Below are 18,049 nucleotides of genomic sequence, written 5' to 3'. Positions count from 1 at the left end.
TAAAAGAAAAAATAAAATTAAATTATTATTTTAGTCCTCAGCAAAACAAATACACATACCCAACTTATTTTCATCATTTGAACGATCATCAGTTTCGACGGGCACGTTCTCTAGAACATTGATTCCGTTTACTATTAATAAAATAGTTTGTAAAAAACTAAACAAATAATGCACATATATATATATATGTATATATATATATATATATATATATATATATATATATATATATATATATATATATATATATATATATATATATATATGTATATATATATATATTAATACAAACAAGGTACAAACAACAAGGCATACTACAAACAAGGGAGCGAATCCATTTATAATGAGTATAATAAATTAATTACTATATATCGATTCTTTCTCCAAAAAAAGGGTTTAAAAACAATTCTATTATCGAATATTTATCGAAGTCAAATATATGTCAAATTCAATAAACACCCGATAAAAAAACCCAGCTATTATTGCTCGGAACTGTCTAGCTTCCTATTATTCTTGTTAAGAGTGACTAATCCTGTTAAGTTTTTTGCTTATTACGGCGAAACTTATTAAGTTAAAATTATTTTTATGATTACCGAGTAATCCAAGTATCTAAAATTAATTGCAATTAAACATAATTGTAGCTTTAAGTGTCATCTTTAACATAATTGCATTTCTAAGAGTCCTAAAGCAATCCTATGTGAAATAGTTTTTATAAGTGGAAAACGTTTCCAACAGGATTCGTACTGTACCTGGAAAACCTTGAAAATTAGTTAATTTTGGCTAAAGTCATGGAAAACCCGGAAAACTTAGGAAATAATTTTTTTTTAATCAGATAATCAGGGAAAAGTGAGGGAATTCTACTTGAAAAGCTACTCGTGTTACAATTAAGCAAAAAAATTTTTGTTGGTGCTGCCCAATAATTTATTTTGACAATTAAAAAAACGCCCTACAGCGTTTCACAGAAAGGTGTGTGACCGCACATCATTATATGACCATACCACTTGACCACGGCTTTTAAATTTTTTAAAAAGTCGTAATAAAAATTTGCTAAAAACCTAAGCAAAAACTTAAAAGAAAATAACAGCAAACTAAACAAAAACAAAATAGAAATCTTAACGAAAGAAAAGAAAATAAAAAAGTAAGCATAAGAAACTAAAATTCCTAATTATATTTTAGCTCTTAATAAAACTACATCTGGAATAAACATCTTTGATATTTTCTAATGTCTTTAATGTCTTATATTATGTAAAACGCTTTTGAATCAAGTAACAAATTACTTTGTTAATTATTAACAATTGTTTTCAATAAACACTTTTTATTTAAATTATCTATATTTGTTATTTTATTATTGCAATATATTTTTTTGCTACTTATGTAGAAAACTATTTATATATTTTTCGTTTAAAACTATTTCCATATTTAAAAAAAAGCTTATTTCAAAGAAGCATTGTTAAACAAAGACTCTCATTTTGATTCTTGACTGATGAAAAGTAAAGATAATGTACAGGCTAAATGCAAATCATGCCATAAAATAATTAAACTTTCGAACGTCGGTATTCAAGAACTACAGAGTCAGGAAATATGAAGAAAGCATATTTTAGTTGTAAGCAATTTCTCCTGGTTTTTTAAATCGTCTGCTGCTAAAAATGATAAATCACCTAATTCAGCGGAAGATTCTAATTTAAAGATAACTGATAGTTTCTTAAAAGGACACATTATGAAGCCACAATCTTTAGAACTCATTGTATCAATTTCTGTTAAAACTTGTGCAGAAACTATGCGGGCATTGCATTGTTGCTTAAATAAAATTTCTAACAATACAAACAAAGATGCCACTACTAGTTCAAAGCTATGTTTTCTGACAGTGAGATTGCTAAATCTTTTTAAAGAGGACCAAAGAAAGTTAGATATAGCATCACTCAAGGTCTTAGGCCTCATATCAAAGCTTTACTTAAACAACAACAAAGCCTGCCTCCATGGCTTTATGTGTCCTTTGATGAATCCCTCAGTAAGAAAACTCAAACTATTCATATAAAATTTACTCATCCGATTTTAAAATAAAGAAAAAATGCAAGTTGAATTGAGGTATTGGGATTCCTCATTTATGGGACAGTACCAGACTTGGTTTGCTGTATCATTTTAATGAAATGATAAGTGTTCTTATTATCAATAAAGTTATTCAGGACTCTATGAATGGACCCAGTGTTAACTTAAAACTTCAAGGGATGTTCAACGCAAATGTGACGAACACGAACTATCTAACCTTATTGGCATAGGCTGCTGTTCTGAACACATATTTCACAGTGCTTTTAAAACAAGAGAAGAATCAACTGATTAGAAAATTTAAAAGATTTTCAAAAGCTGCTTTATCTTATTTTACAATTCTCCTGATAGAAGAAGTGACTTTATCAGTAGCAAAAAGATTAATTAGTATTTGGCCTTCTATTATAAAAATTGTAATTTATTGGGAAGCTCTGTCTAAAAGTAAACTGTCATCTTGCATATCCTATAAGTTTGTTGTAAATGGCGTTAGAAAGGAACCTTTCCTTGTATAATTCCAGTTCTTTAGCTTTCCGGCGAGCGTATTTGAATTGTTTCTAACGCTCTATCAGACAGATGCTCCAACGTTACCTCATATGAAAGGTGATCTTGAGCAGTTGGTTAAAGGTATTCCTAAGGTTTTCATTAAATCTGAAACTATTGAGACTTGCTCAAAACTGTCAAAGCTCAGAAAGAATATGCAGTTATTTTGAAGGATATTAAAAAATTTAAAGTTCATGCATACATGCATATTTTAATTTCAGTTGCTGAAAAGGTATTTAAAAGATGTCCACTTGATTCCGTGGTTGTTAACATGAGTGCTTGTTTGCTGCCAAATTTTTATGATCAGATCACACCTAAAAAAAAATTGTATTCAAATGAAAACATTGCTGCATCATCTTATCTTAGTTGAAATGTCACCTGCTTCTAATTCGAACAGAGTTATCAACCAGTTCTTAAAGTTTTCATTAGTTATGATAAAAATAATCGCTTCGATAATTTTTACTTCAAAGATATTAGCTGTTATATGTCATCAAGTTAGTTCTGACTCTGAGTCATGGACAAGCAATCGTTTAACGGGGGTTTAGTGTCAATAAGGATGTTGTTACTGACAATATATCAACAGATGGTATTATTGGGGAACGCCTTGTGTGTGATTTCATGCTTACCAACAACCTCAACCCCCAAACTTTCCAGATTACATCAGAAATCATAGCTGCTTTTAAATTTGCACATCAAAAATACCAACTCATGCTTGACGAGAAGAAGTCAAAGAATAAAAAACATGCAAGGCTAGGTCAGAAAGCCATTATTTTGTCTGAACCTGAAGTACTAAAATCTCAAAAGTGTCTTGTAAAAAAACTTCATTGATGCTAGAAAAAGAGTGTGTCTTGAGTTTGGAACAAGCTGAAAAGAAAAACATTATATCATTGGTTAGCAAAGCGAATGCTTTAAATAGGAAAATTGATGAGAAAATGAAAGGCTAGGTTACAGGGAATATTGCTATGAAGGAAAAAAGAAAGAAAATGAATTAACAATTTTTACATTTTGAAAATTTGTTTGTTGATGTAAAATATTATTTTTGATGATATTAATGCAGTTGAAAAGCTTTAATTGTTTTTTGCTTAATAAAATATTTTGCTTAGATGTTCGATATGTTTAATGGATCACATAAGATGATGTAGACCTTTTTAGTTGTTTTCTTTTGAAGGATTATGTTAAAAGTAATTTAAAACTTGTCAAGATTTATTTTTTCCATTATGATTTTTGTATCGCAATTTTCTTTTGAAGGATTATGTTAAAAGTAATTTAAAACTTGTCAAGATTTATTATATCCATTATGATTTTTGTATTGCAATTTTAAAGAAGTTTAATTTGAAAATTGCTTTTCACTATAATTTTTCTAAACAGACAATGTCTCAGGTTTTTTTTCTATGCTCTGTTACAGCTTTCTTAAGCAACATCTATTTAAACTTCTGCATTTTCAGTTTATGATGTATTTAACTAAAAGAACTAGATCATGCGCAATTTAATAGGTTAGTCTGGCTATTGATACTCAAAATATTTTTTCAATGCTTCTAAGCTATGTTTTGTTATACTGTGCTATTTTTATCTGAAGATATTGTTGGATTAGCAAAGGTACAGCTGCAAATAGTGGTAACAAACGTACAGCTACAAATAGTGATAACAAAGGTACAGCTAAAAATAGCGATAACGAAGGTACAGTTACAAATAGTGATAACAAATGACTAACACAAAGTAGTCTCTGTTATAGACTAAAAATTGCATAAGATGTTGAAAGATATACTTTACAACTTTATATTTAATAAATATGTCAGTGAATTTTTGTGTGAAAGATGATTTAAAAATATTACGTGCACTATTTTTTTATTTTATTTTAAGATCATCTAAAACTTATGTTTTTCTGAAACCTATATTTTTTTTGTGTTCATTCATAGTCAATCTAAATAATAAAATCCGTTCTATTATTTAACTTAACTAAGTTTTATAAGTTTTGTCATGCATAGCAATTTTAGCATTTCCATTATAGTAGAGAGTAATTTTAAACATTTTATAAAATATTTGGTAATGTTAAAAACGGTCAGGGAATTTCATATGAATAATTGGCTACAAACCCTATCCAATATTTATTTTGTCAATGTCATGCATTAGTTTCTATAATTGGAACGAATCTCTCCTTTTTATATTCTCAGAGCTAACAAGCCTATGGCAATAAGTTTATTTTAACGTTTATTTGAACAAAATTTTTACAAAGCATTCATAAAAACTATTAAATCAGTGAACTTTTTAAACATAAATCATTTAAGAAGTTCCAAAAGTAGAAGGAAAGCACAAATGGTTCAGCAATGCTTGTAGAAAGATCTTTAAATTAGCACAGTTAATAAATACCCTTTTTAACTATATTGTAAATGTAGAAGTTATAAATTTTGGTTGCTTAAATAAACAGTTAATAAGACTTAACAGAAGGATTTAGTATGTCTCCTAATCTTAATATATGTCTCTTATATCTTAAATTCATAAATAGGACTGAAATCCACAAAAACAGCAAAAAGAATTTAAGAACTTACCACTGATAGTAAAAACAGTAAATATGAAAGTAATAAAGATAATTTTGCTGACTTTTAGAGAAGACCCAGCCGATGCACAGTGAGTCAGTAAGGTGAAAAAACGGAAAAGATTGTATAACTATCATATATAAACATGTGATACATCAATACTATATCGTATTTTACGTCGAAAAATTTAAATTTCTTATTGAAAATATTTTTAACGCGTACCTATGACGAGTACGACGCGCGCTTATGAGTGTAAATATCATTTACGCGCGCAAAGTTTAACTTAAATCGAAAAGAAATCGGATGCCTTGATCCAAAATGCCATATAAAAGAGTACCACATATTTTTTAATGTAATTATTTGTTGTGCCTAAGCCTAGTACTACACACGCATTTACGTGTTAGAGTCATTTATGCGCACAAAGACTGACTGTATTTTAAAAAATTAAATTCTTCAAACCTAACATTTACTAACTAAAAAAAAAAAATTGGTTTAAAAAATATAATAATATTATAATAATACTAAAATATATTAAATACAAAACAATTATTTATTTTATTTAATTTTTCTTTTAAGAAAACAAAAAAAGAAAACCTAATACTAATGAAAAAGCTTTATTTCATTATTACAGCATTAACAAAGATAAAAAATCAGGGGCAAGTGTTATAAAAGTTATAAGTGTATTTTTAACCTTATAAATTTTGAAATAAATGTTTGATATTACAGGATCACGTCTAATCAACACTACTGGTACCGGTACTGGTTTTTCATAACATTCTTTCTAGATATCTTAGCTGTTTGGTTAAATCTAGCTTTGCGAATTTCTTTATTTAGAGCCCCTTGTGACTCTTCAGACTCAGAGTAGTAATCAATTGGCAGTTCTAATGCCTCAAATACCTGCACACCATGTTCCAAGAGTTTATGAACAGTTGGGGGAATTACATACCATAGTCGTATCCGGTTTGCCTTCCTCTACTTATAACTTTACTTCAACATTGACTAATCTATTCATTTCTGCTTTTAAAAGTTCATACTCACTTCTTATCAACTCTTCCGTTTCAATTTATTATTGGAGATTTACGGGGTCTACAGTAATGTGTAATAGAGGGCTTCTTATTTAACCATACCTTTTTGCTCATGATGGTTAATTTAAGTGGAACAATAGCTGTCTTGAAAAGACTTTGTTCGTTAACTTAGGCGTCACCAATATTTGCATTAGCATATTTTTGTTTATAAACACTTTGACTGGAGGCACCATTAAAACCATTTTTAAAATGAAGTAGACCTTTAAGCCTCCCCAAAATTTCAGCAAAATTTTTTTCTTGGCTTTCCACAAAAGTTAATATCCTTGTCAGAGTATGATTAAAAATACCCTTTGGAGGAGTTGAAGCAGATGTTTCTGTCACAATTAAGCCCACAGTATAACAATTGTGTCTATCATTCTTAATTTCAAAAAGTGAAGGATAAAAACCCACATTATGTATTATCGACAAATTTCTAATATTCATCAGAAAGGTCACACTGAATTATTAAACTCAAGGCATCATCGGTTTTCATTTTTATCGGAAAATTTAACTCCGTGAATTTATCTTTTACAGAGTTTGTAGCACTTTTCATGAGAACAACGAAGTCTTTTTTGTTAGGATCTCTAGTGGCTTTTTTTTAATGAGGCTAATGTCAGTGCTTCAGCAGGATATTCAACCAACTTGGCAACTTTAAACAATATAATATTTAATATTTACGCTTGTAGAGTATTTTTTAACTGGGTTAAATTTAATTGATTTATTATTACCTTAGATCATCTGCTTCTGTCACCTATATCTTCCAGTTCTTGCACTTTCTACCTGGACCTGGTGCAAAGTTTTTTTTGTCAACAGTTACATCTTTGTTCAACCAAGTTCGCTCGTGTTCTAAAAGTCTAGAGAAGGTTCTTGAATATTTTCCCAACTTTGATCGGAGTTTCCATTTAAATATTATTAGAGTTTTCTTTAGATTAATCATTTCAGATTTGTCAATACTTTCATAGTATAGACCCTCCAGTCTACAAAACTCACGTAGAAGAGCCTTGATTAAACTATCATGATTAATTCCTTACTCTTGAATTATAGGAATTAAATGTATTCTTTTCGTGTTGAATTTAAGTAATGAACTATTGTTAGTTACTTTATACGCTAGTTTTAATTTTAAAACATGCGCTATACAATCAAATGTTGCATATTTTGGTTTTTGAGGTTTGATATTTAGCACCACCTGCTTGAGCATGAGTTTTTTCACTAATAGTACGTAAGTTTATCATTTGTGTGATAAATGTAAGCAATAAACTATTATTCGCTACTTTGTACGCAAGTTTTAATTAAAAGCAGAAAAAATAATACAAACAAAACGAAGTATTTAAAAGGTAATTAATTTTAACTGATTTAATGATTTTTATTCTGCTTTCATACCTATTAATGGAATTATATTAAAATTACCATGGAATCTAGTGGAATCTTTTAGTTTTTAAACTAAACTCATAATTAAACTAATTTAAAAAAATTAATTTATGACACATTTTTGAGATTTCAGTAATGAAAATCTAAAATTAAAATTTATTGTCAAAAATATTGTTAATAGTTACCAAACATCTTAAAAACATATGATTTCTAATTAAATTTTAAACTGTTTTTACCCATATCAATCTTAAAAGAGTGACACTAAAGCGAGATTTTTTTTGAACGAGTTTTTTGATAAATAAAGTAAAATAATTAAGTCTTGGAAAAAGGTGTATAAATTGTTGAAATCTTGAAAATTTTTCACAAAAAAATTTATTATTGTCTTTTAGTGGTATTTAGTTACATTATAATTTAATTAATTATTTTATAGCAATAGTTTTTTATGGGGTAAAAGGTGTATAAATTTTTTGTTTGTGGGGGTTTTTTGCCGTTTTTTATGAATTTGACTCAGTGTGCAACGGGCTGTTAAATGTCCAGTATTCTAACAAGAGTAACTACATTGTAATCACTTTTTTTTTAGATTTCCTAGCACAAGTTAAGACTTTATTGAAAATGCCTTAAAACTCAGATGTTACTATAAACTTAGGTTTGTAAATCTTCCAAAATATTTAATTTGTTATATTTATTTAAAAGTTTAATTTTTTGCATTTAATGCTTTACTTTTGATATTTCTTTGCAGTTATCTTGTTTTTAATTAGTTGTTATCTTTTATTTTTCTTTAACCGCATTTAGTTGCATCATATTACTTCTTTATTGGTTCAGTTGAAAAAAAAAAACTTTTTAGTTATTTTGACATCACTCGTAACAGAATTATTAATTTTGTTACGTAACAGAATAATAGTTTTTTAAACTCATGAAACGCGATGCTTTTGTTAAAAAAAAAGAAATCAAGTTTGTAAATAGATAGAGAATGAGAAATAGTCACACCGCGTACATACTTGCTGTCTTTAGCCACCACCACCACTACCACCACCCCCTTACCCTCTCGTGTACGCATTCATAAATTTTTGGGTAACTCCCTCCTCCGATATCTGAATACATACTTCATGAAAGACCCTTCATGGCAAATGGCATTATTAGTAATAATGGAAATGTCATAAAAGTAAAAGTTAAAATATTTCAATTTGTGATGTGCCAGTTAAAGCTCTAATTTAATCACTTAATGGTCGTTATGGGTATGATTGTAAGGTGGAAAAAACCTATAATAATTAAATGAATTCTCATACCCACTGCTAAAACACATAGAGGAAAAAATTAGAAAAATTATCCCTAGGATATCAGTCTCATGGGGTCACTTAAAGTAGATAAGGTGCAGCAGTTCTTTGTCAATGCAAATCAAGGTTTAACCTTGCTTGCACTAAACATATATTTTTTATCTGGAAAAAGAGCTGCTTCTTCGATTGTCATCTGGGCAAATTAATTTATTAACAGTTTACTTATTAACCTTAAAAGAATAAATTCATATAGAACTTAGTTGTAAACCATTTTGTAAAACGTCTAAAATATATGAAGTTGTGAAAAGCCTCTGAATCCATAACATTTCTTTTATATTGAGGACAAGTGGTTTCGAATCATATATATATATATATATATATATATATATATATATATATATATATATATATATATATATATATATATATATATATATATATATATATATATATGTATATATGTATATATATATATATATATAAACACACACATTTAAACAATTTTAAAATGTATTTTACATACTCAATATTTTTAAAAGAATAAAGCAATTATAAATTAGTAGAAAATCACTTTAAAATTTTTTTTTTCTTTTAACACTATGTTTCATCAATAAAGATTCTTTAGAAAAAATGTCAGGGAAAATACTAATATACAATACTAAAATAATAATTTCAATATTGTTTACATGCAAATGTGTTATTATTTACTTATATTGTGATTCAATGACATGTTCTATTATGAGTCTAAGCTTTTTTCCAGAGTTTAGGAAGATTATTATTTGTTAAACTTTGTTATTATATAATTGACAGCACTGTCAATTATATAGTTCCACTTAATACTGATAAATTTTCAGAAAAAAATTTGTATTGTAATTGTATATTTACATTTTAAAAAAACAGATCATTAGAATTTTTAGAATTTTTTGAACGAAGTTAAATTATATAACATCTTTTAGAAACTTTTGGGGACTGCTCATTAGTGTTTTTTAAATATTAGATAGGCCTAGTTTTATGAATGTATTTGAACTTTTACAGTAAATTTATACAAACTGAACTAATTTTGCAATATTCTTCAATGCTTTTGTAAATATCTGAGATATAATGTCAAGTCATTTTTTTTTCAAGGTTTTCTAGGTTTATAATTGCAATTTGAATTGCAAAGTAATGAACCTTGTGTGATGAGAATAATCAACTCAATATGAAAAAAAAATAAAATTAAATGACTTAGTATAAGACAAATTTGTTGATGTAAAGTAAAAATCATTTTTATTTTGTTAATGATTAGGCTGTAATTTACATTTTTTATGGTGGCTAATATTTTTGTTTCTTATTTTCAACTCGCGCCATTATTTTCAGACGATGAATTAATCTAAATTTAATGCGGAAAAGAAGTAGAATGCAACATTCAAAAAGTGACTTTTAGATCAAGTCTGTATGTCTGTCGAAAACCCAATTCCCAGTGGGCACAGGACCTAAATAAGACGTCTTTTGAACGTTCAAAAGACGTCCAAAACGTTCAAAAGACGTTTAAAAGACGTCTTTTTTACGTCCTGTGCCCACTGGGTTGTAAAGTTAAAGTGATGTAATAGCCGAGCCCATGTCTTTATCTCTCTGAATATATATCCGTTAAAGATCAATTTACAAATTTGTGACACTTTCTGTATTTCTTTTTGTTATGGCTTTACCTGAACATTTGCTATCTATTATTTGCTATCTATAATCTATTATTTTTTTCAAATAAAACTCTTAATAGTTATATTGACTTTTTTTCTTATCGTTATGTTCTATAATATTGAATTTATATTTTGTATATAAATATATATAGTATGACATCTATCAATTTCACCAAAAATTTTTATTTATAAGATTAAATTTAACTTTATTAATAAATAGAAAATTATTTAAAATAATTATAAAATATTGTTTATAAAAATATTATTTGTTAAAATAATAATAAAATATTTCAATATTAAAATATAATTAAATAAAAAAAATTATAGCGGATATATTATGATAACAAGTTTTGCGTAAACTTCTTATACTATGATATCAGATTTTAAGTTCAGAATGATATCAATGCATGATATCATTTATAGTTTGATATCAATATGAGTTTGATATCAAACTATAAATTATAGTTTGATATCAATATGATATCAAATTCCTGATTGGGCATGAAATAGGCTTTGAAAGAGCGCGTTCTTAAAATGCACGCGGTCATTGTAGAAATATCTTTTTAGCGAGTTAAAACGTTTTTCCTTTTGGAATTTAAATATTATTTGATAGTTAAGAAATATTACATAAAGAATCATATTAAGATAAACAATCATCGTTAAGATCATTTTATAATTGAAGTAAGTATAGAAAATAGTTATATATATAACATTTTTATTAGATATAAAGTAGAAAGGATCACTCCTATTAATTTTTTAAATCGTTTACATTTTGGTTGTTTTAGTTTTTCTTTTAGCTTTATTTTTTTAAGCAGTTTTAATTATTTCATTTTTTAAAAGGGAAATAGAATGAGGCCTAATTACTTTTTATGCAACAAAAAAGTTATACTAATGCTAATTCCATAGAAATGATTATTACTACTTTAAACTTGTGTGATACTATTAACTATTTTGTTCTTTTTTAGAAAATTTAGAAAAATAAATTAAAATTTTGTGCCAGCACTAACATGGCATGTCAAATGTTGTTGTATGTAAAGGTTAAATTTTGTTATGAGGATTACAGTTCTTATGAAAAAAAAAAACGAAGGTAAAGAGTATTGTTTGTATATATTTATTTTGTTTGCTTTTAATCTTTTTAAATTTTCTCGCTTCGCATTTTTAAAATTTTTGTTTGCACATGTTTATTGTTTGCATATATGCTTTTTTGAAAAGTATGTTTATGTGGTAATAAGTGCTTTATAATTGTTTTATCAATGTTTTTTAATAATAATGTAAAGTGTTTTTTTGTTTGTTTGTGTGTGTGTTAATACGTGTTATTTAATTGTTTTATAAATGTGTTTAAATATGTATATAAGTTATATATTTAACCTTATATACATATTTAAACACATTTATTGTGTTTATAGTTGGTACATATGTTTATATTATGTTGTTTCCATGTTTTCAAAGTGCTATGACTTAGTAAACGTGTAGAGTAAGATCTGTCAACCAAGTGATGTACTTGTAACAGAGGGTTACACAACAGTGTTTAGTGTCAAACTGTTTCTGCTTTAGGTCTGGGTGTTTTCAAACCATTATTGTTATTTGTTCTGAAAATACATAATGTATTTTAATAACATTTTGTATAATGTTGTTACTCATGTTTTGTTATATATGAATGTTATGATATTTATGTTATGTTGTATGCATATTATATTAACTTATGGTGTGTGCTATTGTTGTGTGTTGTTGCTGTGATGTTGTTTTTTTGTTATCTTTTTTGCGTTGATAGACATTTGGCTTACCTTCACGTTGGCATCTATTGTTAAAAATTTTAAATAGTTAGTTTTATTATTAAAAATCACTGCTTTTAAACATTCACTTAAAAACATTTTGCCATATATACAATTTGTTTTATCTCAACTTGATTTTTCGTCTTTAGCGCTGTTTACTACATGATTTTTCTATAAATATTTTTGAATCATGATGTTCCAGCATAAATTACTTTGTAAAAGTTAACATAAAATAATAATATTTTGCAACTACTACTCTGGTAAATCACAACAGCTTTCTTTTCATTTTTTGTATGTAATGTTTTTCTTATTTATTTACCTATTTGTTACATTTTTTATTTTAGATTTATGAGATGATGTATTTATGTGGTATAGAAGAACAAAATGCTGTATAGTTATGTCAATTTTTTAAAAACATTTTTTTATAATTTTTTTAAAGAAATAATATTTAAATTTGCAAAAAAGGGTTTACAACGTTTTTATTTTATTTTTCTGTGTTAGCAGTGAGTTTATTATTAGAACTGCATGTTTTTAATAATTTTTTTTATTACTATTTGCTAATTTTTTTTAAAACATCTCCAAGCTGATATAAATATTTTTTTAAAGTCAAAAGATTATTGTATAATTTATTTTAAATGACAGTTTGTTACATATAAAAATTATTTGTGTGTGCTATTTAGAGTAAAAAAAAAAGTTATATAAGAAAGATCGCAATCTTCAGGACTCGTTTAAGATTTTTTGTTTCTACTTTCAATCAAAAGTGAAGTTTAAATGTATGATATTAGGCTAGAAGCAGATATTAGTTTAAAAAATGGAAAAGTTATTAGGAAAGTTAATTGTCGCAGAAATGAAAGAAAAAGGCTTAGACAAGATGAAATTAAAAATTGACGAATGCTAGAAATGCTACTCGGAAAGCAGCAAATAATTTGAACCCAAATGAGTAGAGCTTGGTTAGGCGAGTTAAAAATAATCGTTGCAGGTATGAAAGATATAGGCTAAGGCGAGATGAAATTAATAACTGCCAAAATGCTAGAATTGCTGCGAGATACGAAAAAATACATTGTATAGCAAGAAGTAATACTATTCCAGATAATAATTATTAAGGAAAAATGAATTATATTTGTCAGCATTGTGGTGCTAAGAAATTTCCTGATAAAACACATTTTTTATGTTGCCATAATGGAAAAGTAGTTTTGTCGCAACCTTCATCATTTCCACAAGATTTAGAAGATTTATTTAAAGGAAACTATGCAAATAGAAATGTCAATCTGATTTTTTTAAAATATATCAGTAATTATAATGCGTGTCTTTCTTTTGCTTCATTTAAAGCTAATGTAGTTCAACCCATGAATCATGGGCCGCCATGTTTTAGAATATGTGGTCAAGTTTTTCATTGTATAAGTAATCTTAGGCCAAGTCAAGATGTTCCGCCGACATATTGTCAACTATACATCTATGATCCACTTGCAGCATTAAATTTTAGAATGCAACAACGTGGTTATGATCTTTGCTTAAATGATTTAATGTTTTAATTGCAAACTATTAAAAGTAAAGAGAACCCATTTGCTCTTGCATTTAAAAACATGGCTAAAGTGGAAGATGAAGAATTTCGTTGAGCAGCTCTAGATGGTCGCTCAGTGTCAGTCGTAAAAATTTCTTTACTTGAAGGCCAAGATAGACGTCGCTCTAATCTCCTTTTACATAATGAAGTTGCAGTTGTATTTGTTGGTGATGATGGTGCACCACCTGCGTCCAGGGAAGTTGTTATTTACCCAAGAGGTTATCCTCATAAAACTATATCAAGTATGTCTGCCAACTTAGACCCTTTGGTTTATCATCTATTTTTTCCCACCTTTTGATGAAAGGACCCTGCTTTCATCAAAAGTAACCAAAACAAACTAAGAAGCGAGCAGTATGATGCCTTACACAAACATGTAAACAACCTTGGAAATGATCATAATGTTAGACCAGGGCGTGTTTTAATTTTGCCATCAACTTATGTAGGAAGTCCTAGAGCTTTAAAAGAAAACCTTGAAGATGCTGTGGCTATAATTAAAAAGTATGGTAAACCAGATCTTTTTATTACTTTCACTTGCAACCCAAAATGGCGCGAGATAATTGAAAATTTATATACAGGTCAGACAGCAAATGATAGACCTGACTTGGTTACTCGAGTATTTAAACTCAATATAAATAACCTTCTCAATGACAATTTTAAGCACGGTGTATTAGGGAAAGTTGTAACACATGTTCAGGTTATTGAATTTCAAAAGCGTGGTTTGCCACATATTCATATTTTACTTCTATTTGCTAATGATGATAAGCTTGAAACAGCACATGATATCAATAAATTAATATCTTCAGAAATTCCAGATCTGATTGTTAATCGTGATCTTTATAAGGTGGTTAAAACTTGAATGATTCACGGTCCATGTGTCATACTAAATCCAAATTCTCCCTGCATGAAAGATGGGGTGTGCAGCAAAAACTTTCCTAAAGAATATAATGCTAACACAATAGCAGCTCATAATGATTATCCACGCTATAGACGATGTGATATTGGTTGGTCATCAATATTAAAGAAAACAATGTAGATAACCGCTGGGTGGTACCTTACAGTCTATGGTTATCAAAGAAAAATCAAGCTCATATTATTGTTCAAGCTTGCATGTCTGTTAAGGCTGTTAAATATTTATACAAATACATATACAAGAGTCACGACTCTGCCACTATTTTGATAAATGAACAAAATAATCATGATGAAGTAAAAATCTTTTTTAAATTGTCGTTATGTTAGTATAATAATTAATATAGTATAATAAAGAGAAGAAATTCAAAATTCTTAGTAAGACAGATTTTTATCATTTTATATCAAGTAAACTTAAATAGGATTAATTTTCTTTAGTTAAATAAGAGAAAGCGAGAATAGGTATTAGTTACACTAGATAAGTGAATTTATTTTTAAAAAATTACGTAGATATTTTAATGTCTATACATTTTAGTGCTTTTATTGTTTAGACACAGAATTTACACTGCAAATCTAAAGGGTTCTTGAAGGTTCTGCGGCTGTTCTTCAAAGAACCTAAAGGTTCTTAGGGTCGACTTGAAGAACCCGTGTGTGCTTCACGTACCTAAATGGTTCTTTGTCAAACCAGCTACTTTTTTAATGGAAGTTTGAAGAACCTTTAAGGTTCTTCGCATTAATTGTTTAGAGTTAAGTTTTCTTAAGTTTCTTGTAAAAGTTCTTCAGAAACTTTTTTCATCTTTTTTAAGTTAGATCAAATTTAAAACTACAATTATTTTTGAATTTTCAGTTAATGTTTGGAATGGGAGAGAACTTAAATTGGACAACTCAAGAAGTTTGTTTGCATTTAGAGCAGAAAGTTCTTGGTGATTTAAGACAAAAAAATTGTTGGTTAGATAAGCATTTTGAGTTTCCAAATGTTTGACTGTTTTGTAATAATTATACTAATGTTAAATTTAAATTTATTTTTTTATTTAGCAAATAATTTTTTTGGAAATGGCTGCATTTAATAATAATTTGTGTTTTACTTGTTGTATATATGGTTTGCAGAAGTACTCTGTGCAAAAATTTTTAAAACATTTGTATATCATGCATAAACATAGCCCTGGTTTTTTCCCAGTGTGTAATATTGATGGTTGTCCTGCCAAATATAAATCTGTAAAATGTTTGCGTCACCATATGCGCAAAAAGCATAGTTTCATTTTTAGCTCACCTCAAGTATTAACAAATAAGATAATTTTATGAGTGAAACAATGGAAAACCAAATTTTAGCAGACAGTGTTGGTGATAACACCACAACAGAGTTTTTTAATGAGTCTATCACTGAAAACTGTAGTCTACAAACCAGTAGTTTGGATACTCATTTAGGTTCCATATCTTTATCCTCACTAGACAATATACTCAAATGTTTGCAGAAACATTATGCTATGTTTGTAATTTCAATAGCAGAAAAACATTTAATTCCGTTTGTTGTTCAAATTGATTTAGCAAACGAAGTTCAATCTTTGTTGACTTATTTTAGTCATATTTTTGTGATCTAATAAAGCAGCTACTTGGGGAAAACTTTGTATATAATAGTGGTTTGAATCAACGTTTAAATAGTGGTTTATTTTTAGATAAAGTTTTATCTGTGGTCAATTCTAGCAAAAAGGTTGTTTCATTTTGTAAGTCAAACTTAGGTCTTATTTTGCCAGTGAAAATTAAATTACATTCCATGAATGAAAATCAATGTGAATATGGTTTAAAAACACCAAGCTGTGAAACTTTTCAGTATGTACCAGTTTTACCATTACTAAAAAAGTTAGTTGAAAATGAGCTTATCTGGAATTCAATAAAAAGAAAACTTGAAAAAGATGAGTCTATTAATAATGAATTATTATAATCATATTCAGATGGTTTAAATTGTAAACAACATGTCATTTTTAAAGATAAGAATGCATTAAGAATCCATTTATATTGTGATGAATTTGAAGTGTGTAATCCAATTGAAGCTCATCGTTCAGTACATAAACTCTGTGCATTTTATTTCTTTTTGGGAAACATTGATGAACAATATATTTCATAACTTCAGAACATAAATTTATGTATTCTTGTAAAAGAAAAGTTTATTAAGAAATATAAAACGTATAAGCAAGTTTTAAGACCTTTAATTCAGGATTTGCTGACGTTGCAGAATGAGGGTTTTTTAGTTACAGTTGATAATATGATGGTTCGATTGTTTGGTGGGGTTGCAACTATATCTGCTGATAATTTTTCCTCCCATGCACTAGCTGGTTTTCAACGTGTTTTTAATTCTGGTCGTTTTTGTCGTCAGTGCATGACTTCTTATGTTGACAAAAATAAAATTTGGTTGAATGTGATACAACAATTCGTACCAAAGAAATGCAATATTATCATTTATCTGCTATTTCTGGTTCAGGTCACATTTCCTCTTGTGTGTATGGTGTTAAAAAACGATGTCCTTTATTGGATTTACCATACTTTAATGTTTTACAGTCTTTTCCACCAGACATCATGCATGATATGTTAGAAGGAACAGTTCCACAATTAGTAAGTTTAATGTTGTTAAAATTCAATGCACAAAATATAATTACTGTACAACAGGTAAATGCAGAGCGTGACATTTTTGAAATTGGCAGAAATGACAGGAAAAACAAACCAGTACCATTTGTTATCCGTTCTCGTGCATCTATTAACTTTGTTGGTTCTGCATCACAGAAGTTTTGTTTGTTTCGGTTATTACCGTTTATGATTGGCAATCGCATACCAATATCTAATGTGTCTTAGCTACTTTATTTACAGCTGCAAAATGTTGCAGATTATGTATTTGCTCCAAAACTGTACACTTACATTTGTATTAATTACTTATAATTTACTTTTAATGTAGAAGAAGAAATAGATGGAAAAACATTGGTGTGTTTAACAGAGACAATGATTTCAACTTTATGTAGGACAATGTGAAAGCAAGTTATGCTATTAGAAATCATAAGGAATCTTAAAGCACCACCTGGACATCAAGTTGATTTAACGTGAGTTTTAATGCAGTTTACACTTTTTAATACAATTATAATACCTTTGTGCTAACAGAAAAATTTTGTGTTTACTAGTGTGTCAGAGCTTGGCAGTAGTGCATCAGAAACAAATTACACTGGTGCTGGAAATATCTTAAGAGGATGCGTTAGAACTATGACACCATAGCCAGTTCAATATCAACTACCTCTTTTGCCACCAGCAGTTATTGCAGCTTTTGAAGCCAA

The 18,049-nt window shown here is 28.0% G+C and overlaps 1 protein-coding gene across 3 annotated transcripts in view; it reads right to left on the bottom strand.

Moving 5' to 3' along the window:
• The window catches only part of LOC136089230 (uncharacterized), a 164,470-nt gene that overhangs the window by 75,246 nt on the left and 71,175 nt on the right, over positions 1–18,049 (bottom strand). For all 3 annotated transcript variants that reach the window (XM_065815022.1, XM_065815023.1, XM_065815024.1), the window contains one exon: positions 60–131. In XM_065815022.1, the coding sequence (XP_065671094.1) occupies positions 60–131 (72 nt within the window). The remainder of the gene's footprint in view (positions 1–59; positions 132–18,049) is intronic.

This window comes from Hydra vulgaris, chromosome 13 (assembly GCF_038396675.1).
Source record: "Hydra vulgaris chromosome 13, alternate assembly HydraT2T_AEP".
In the NCBI taxonomy this organism is placed as follows: domain Eukaryota; kingdom Metazoa; phylum Cnidaria; class Hydrozoa; order Anthoathecata; family Hydridae; genus Hydra; species Hydra vulgaris.
Note: the sequence above shows the minus strand (reverse complement) of the source record. Positions and strands in the feature narration are given on the sequence as shown.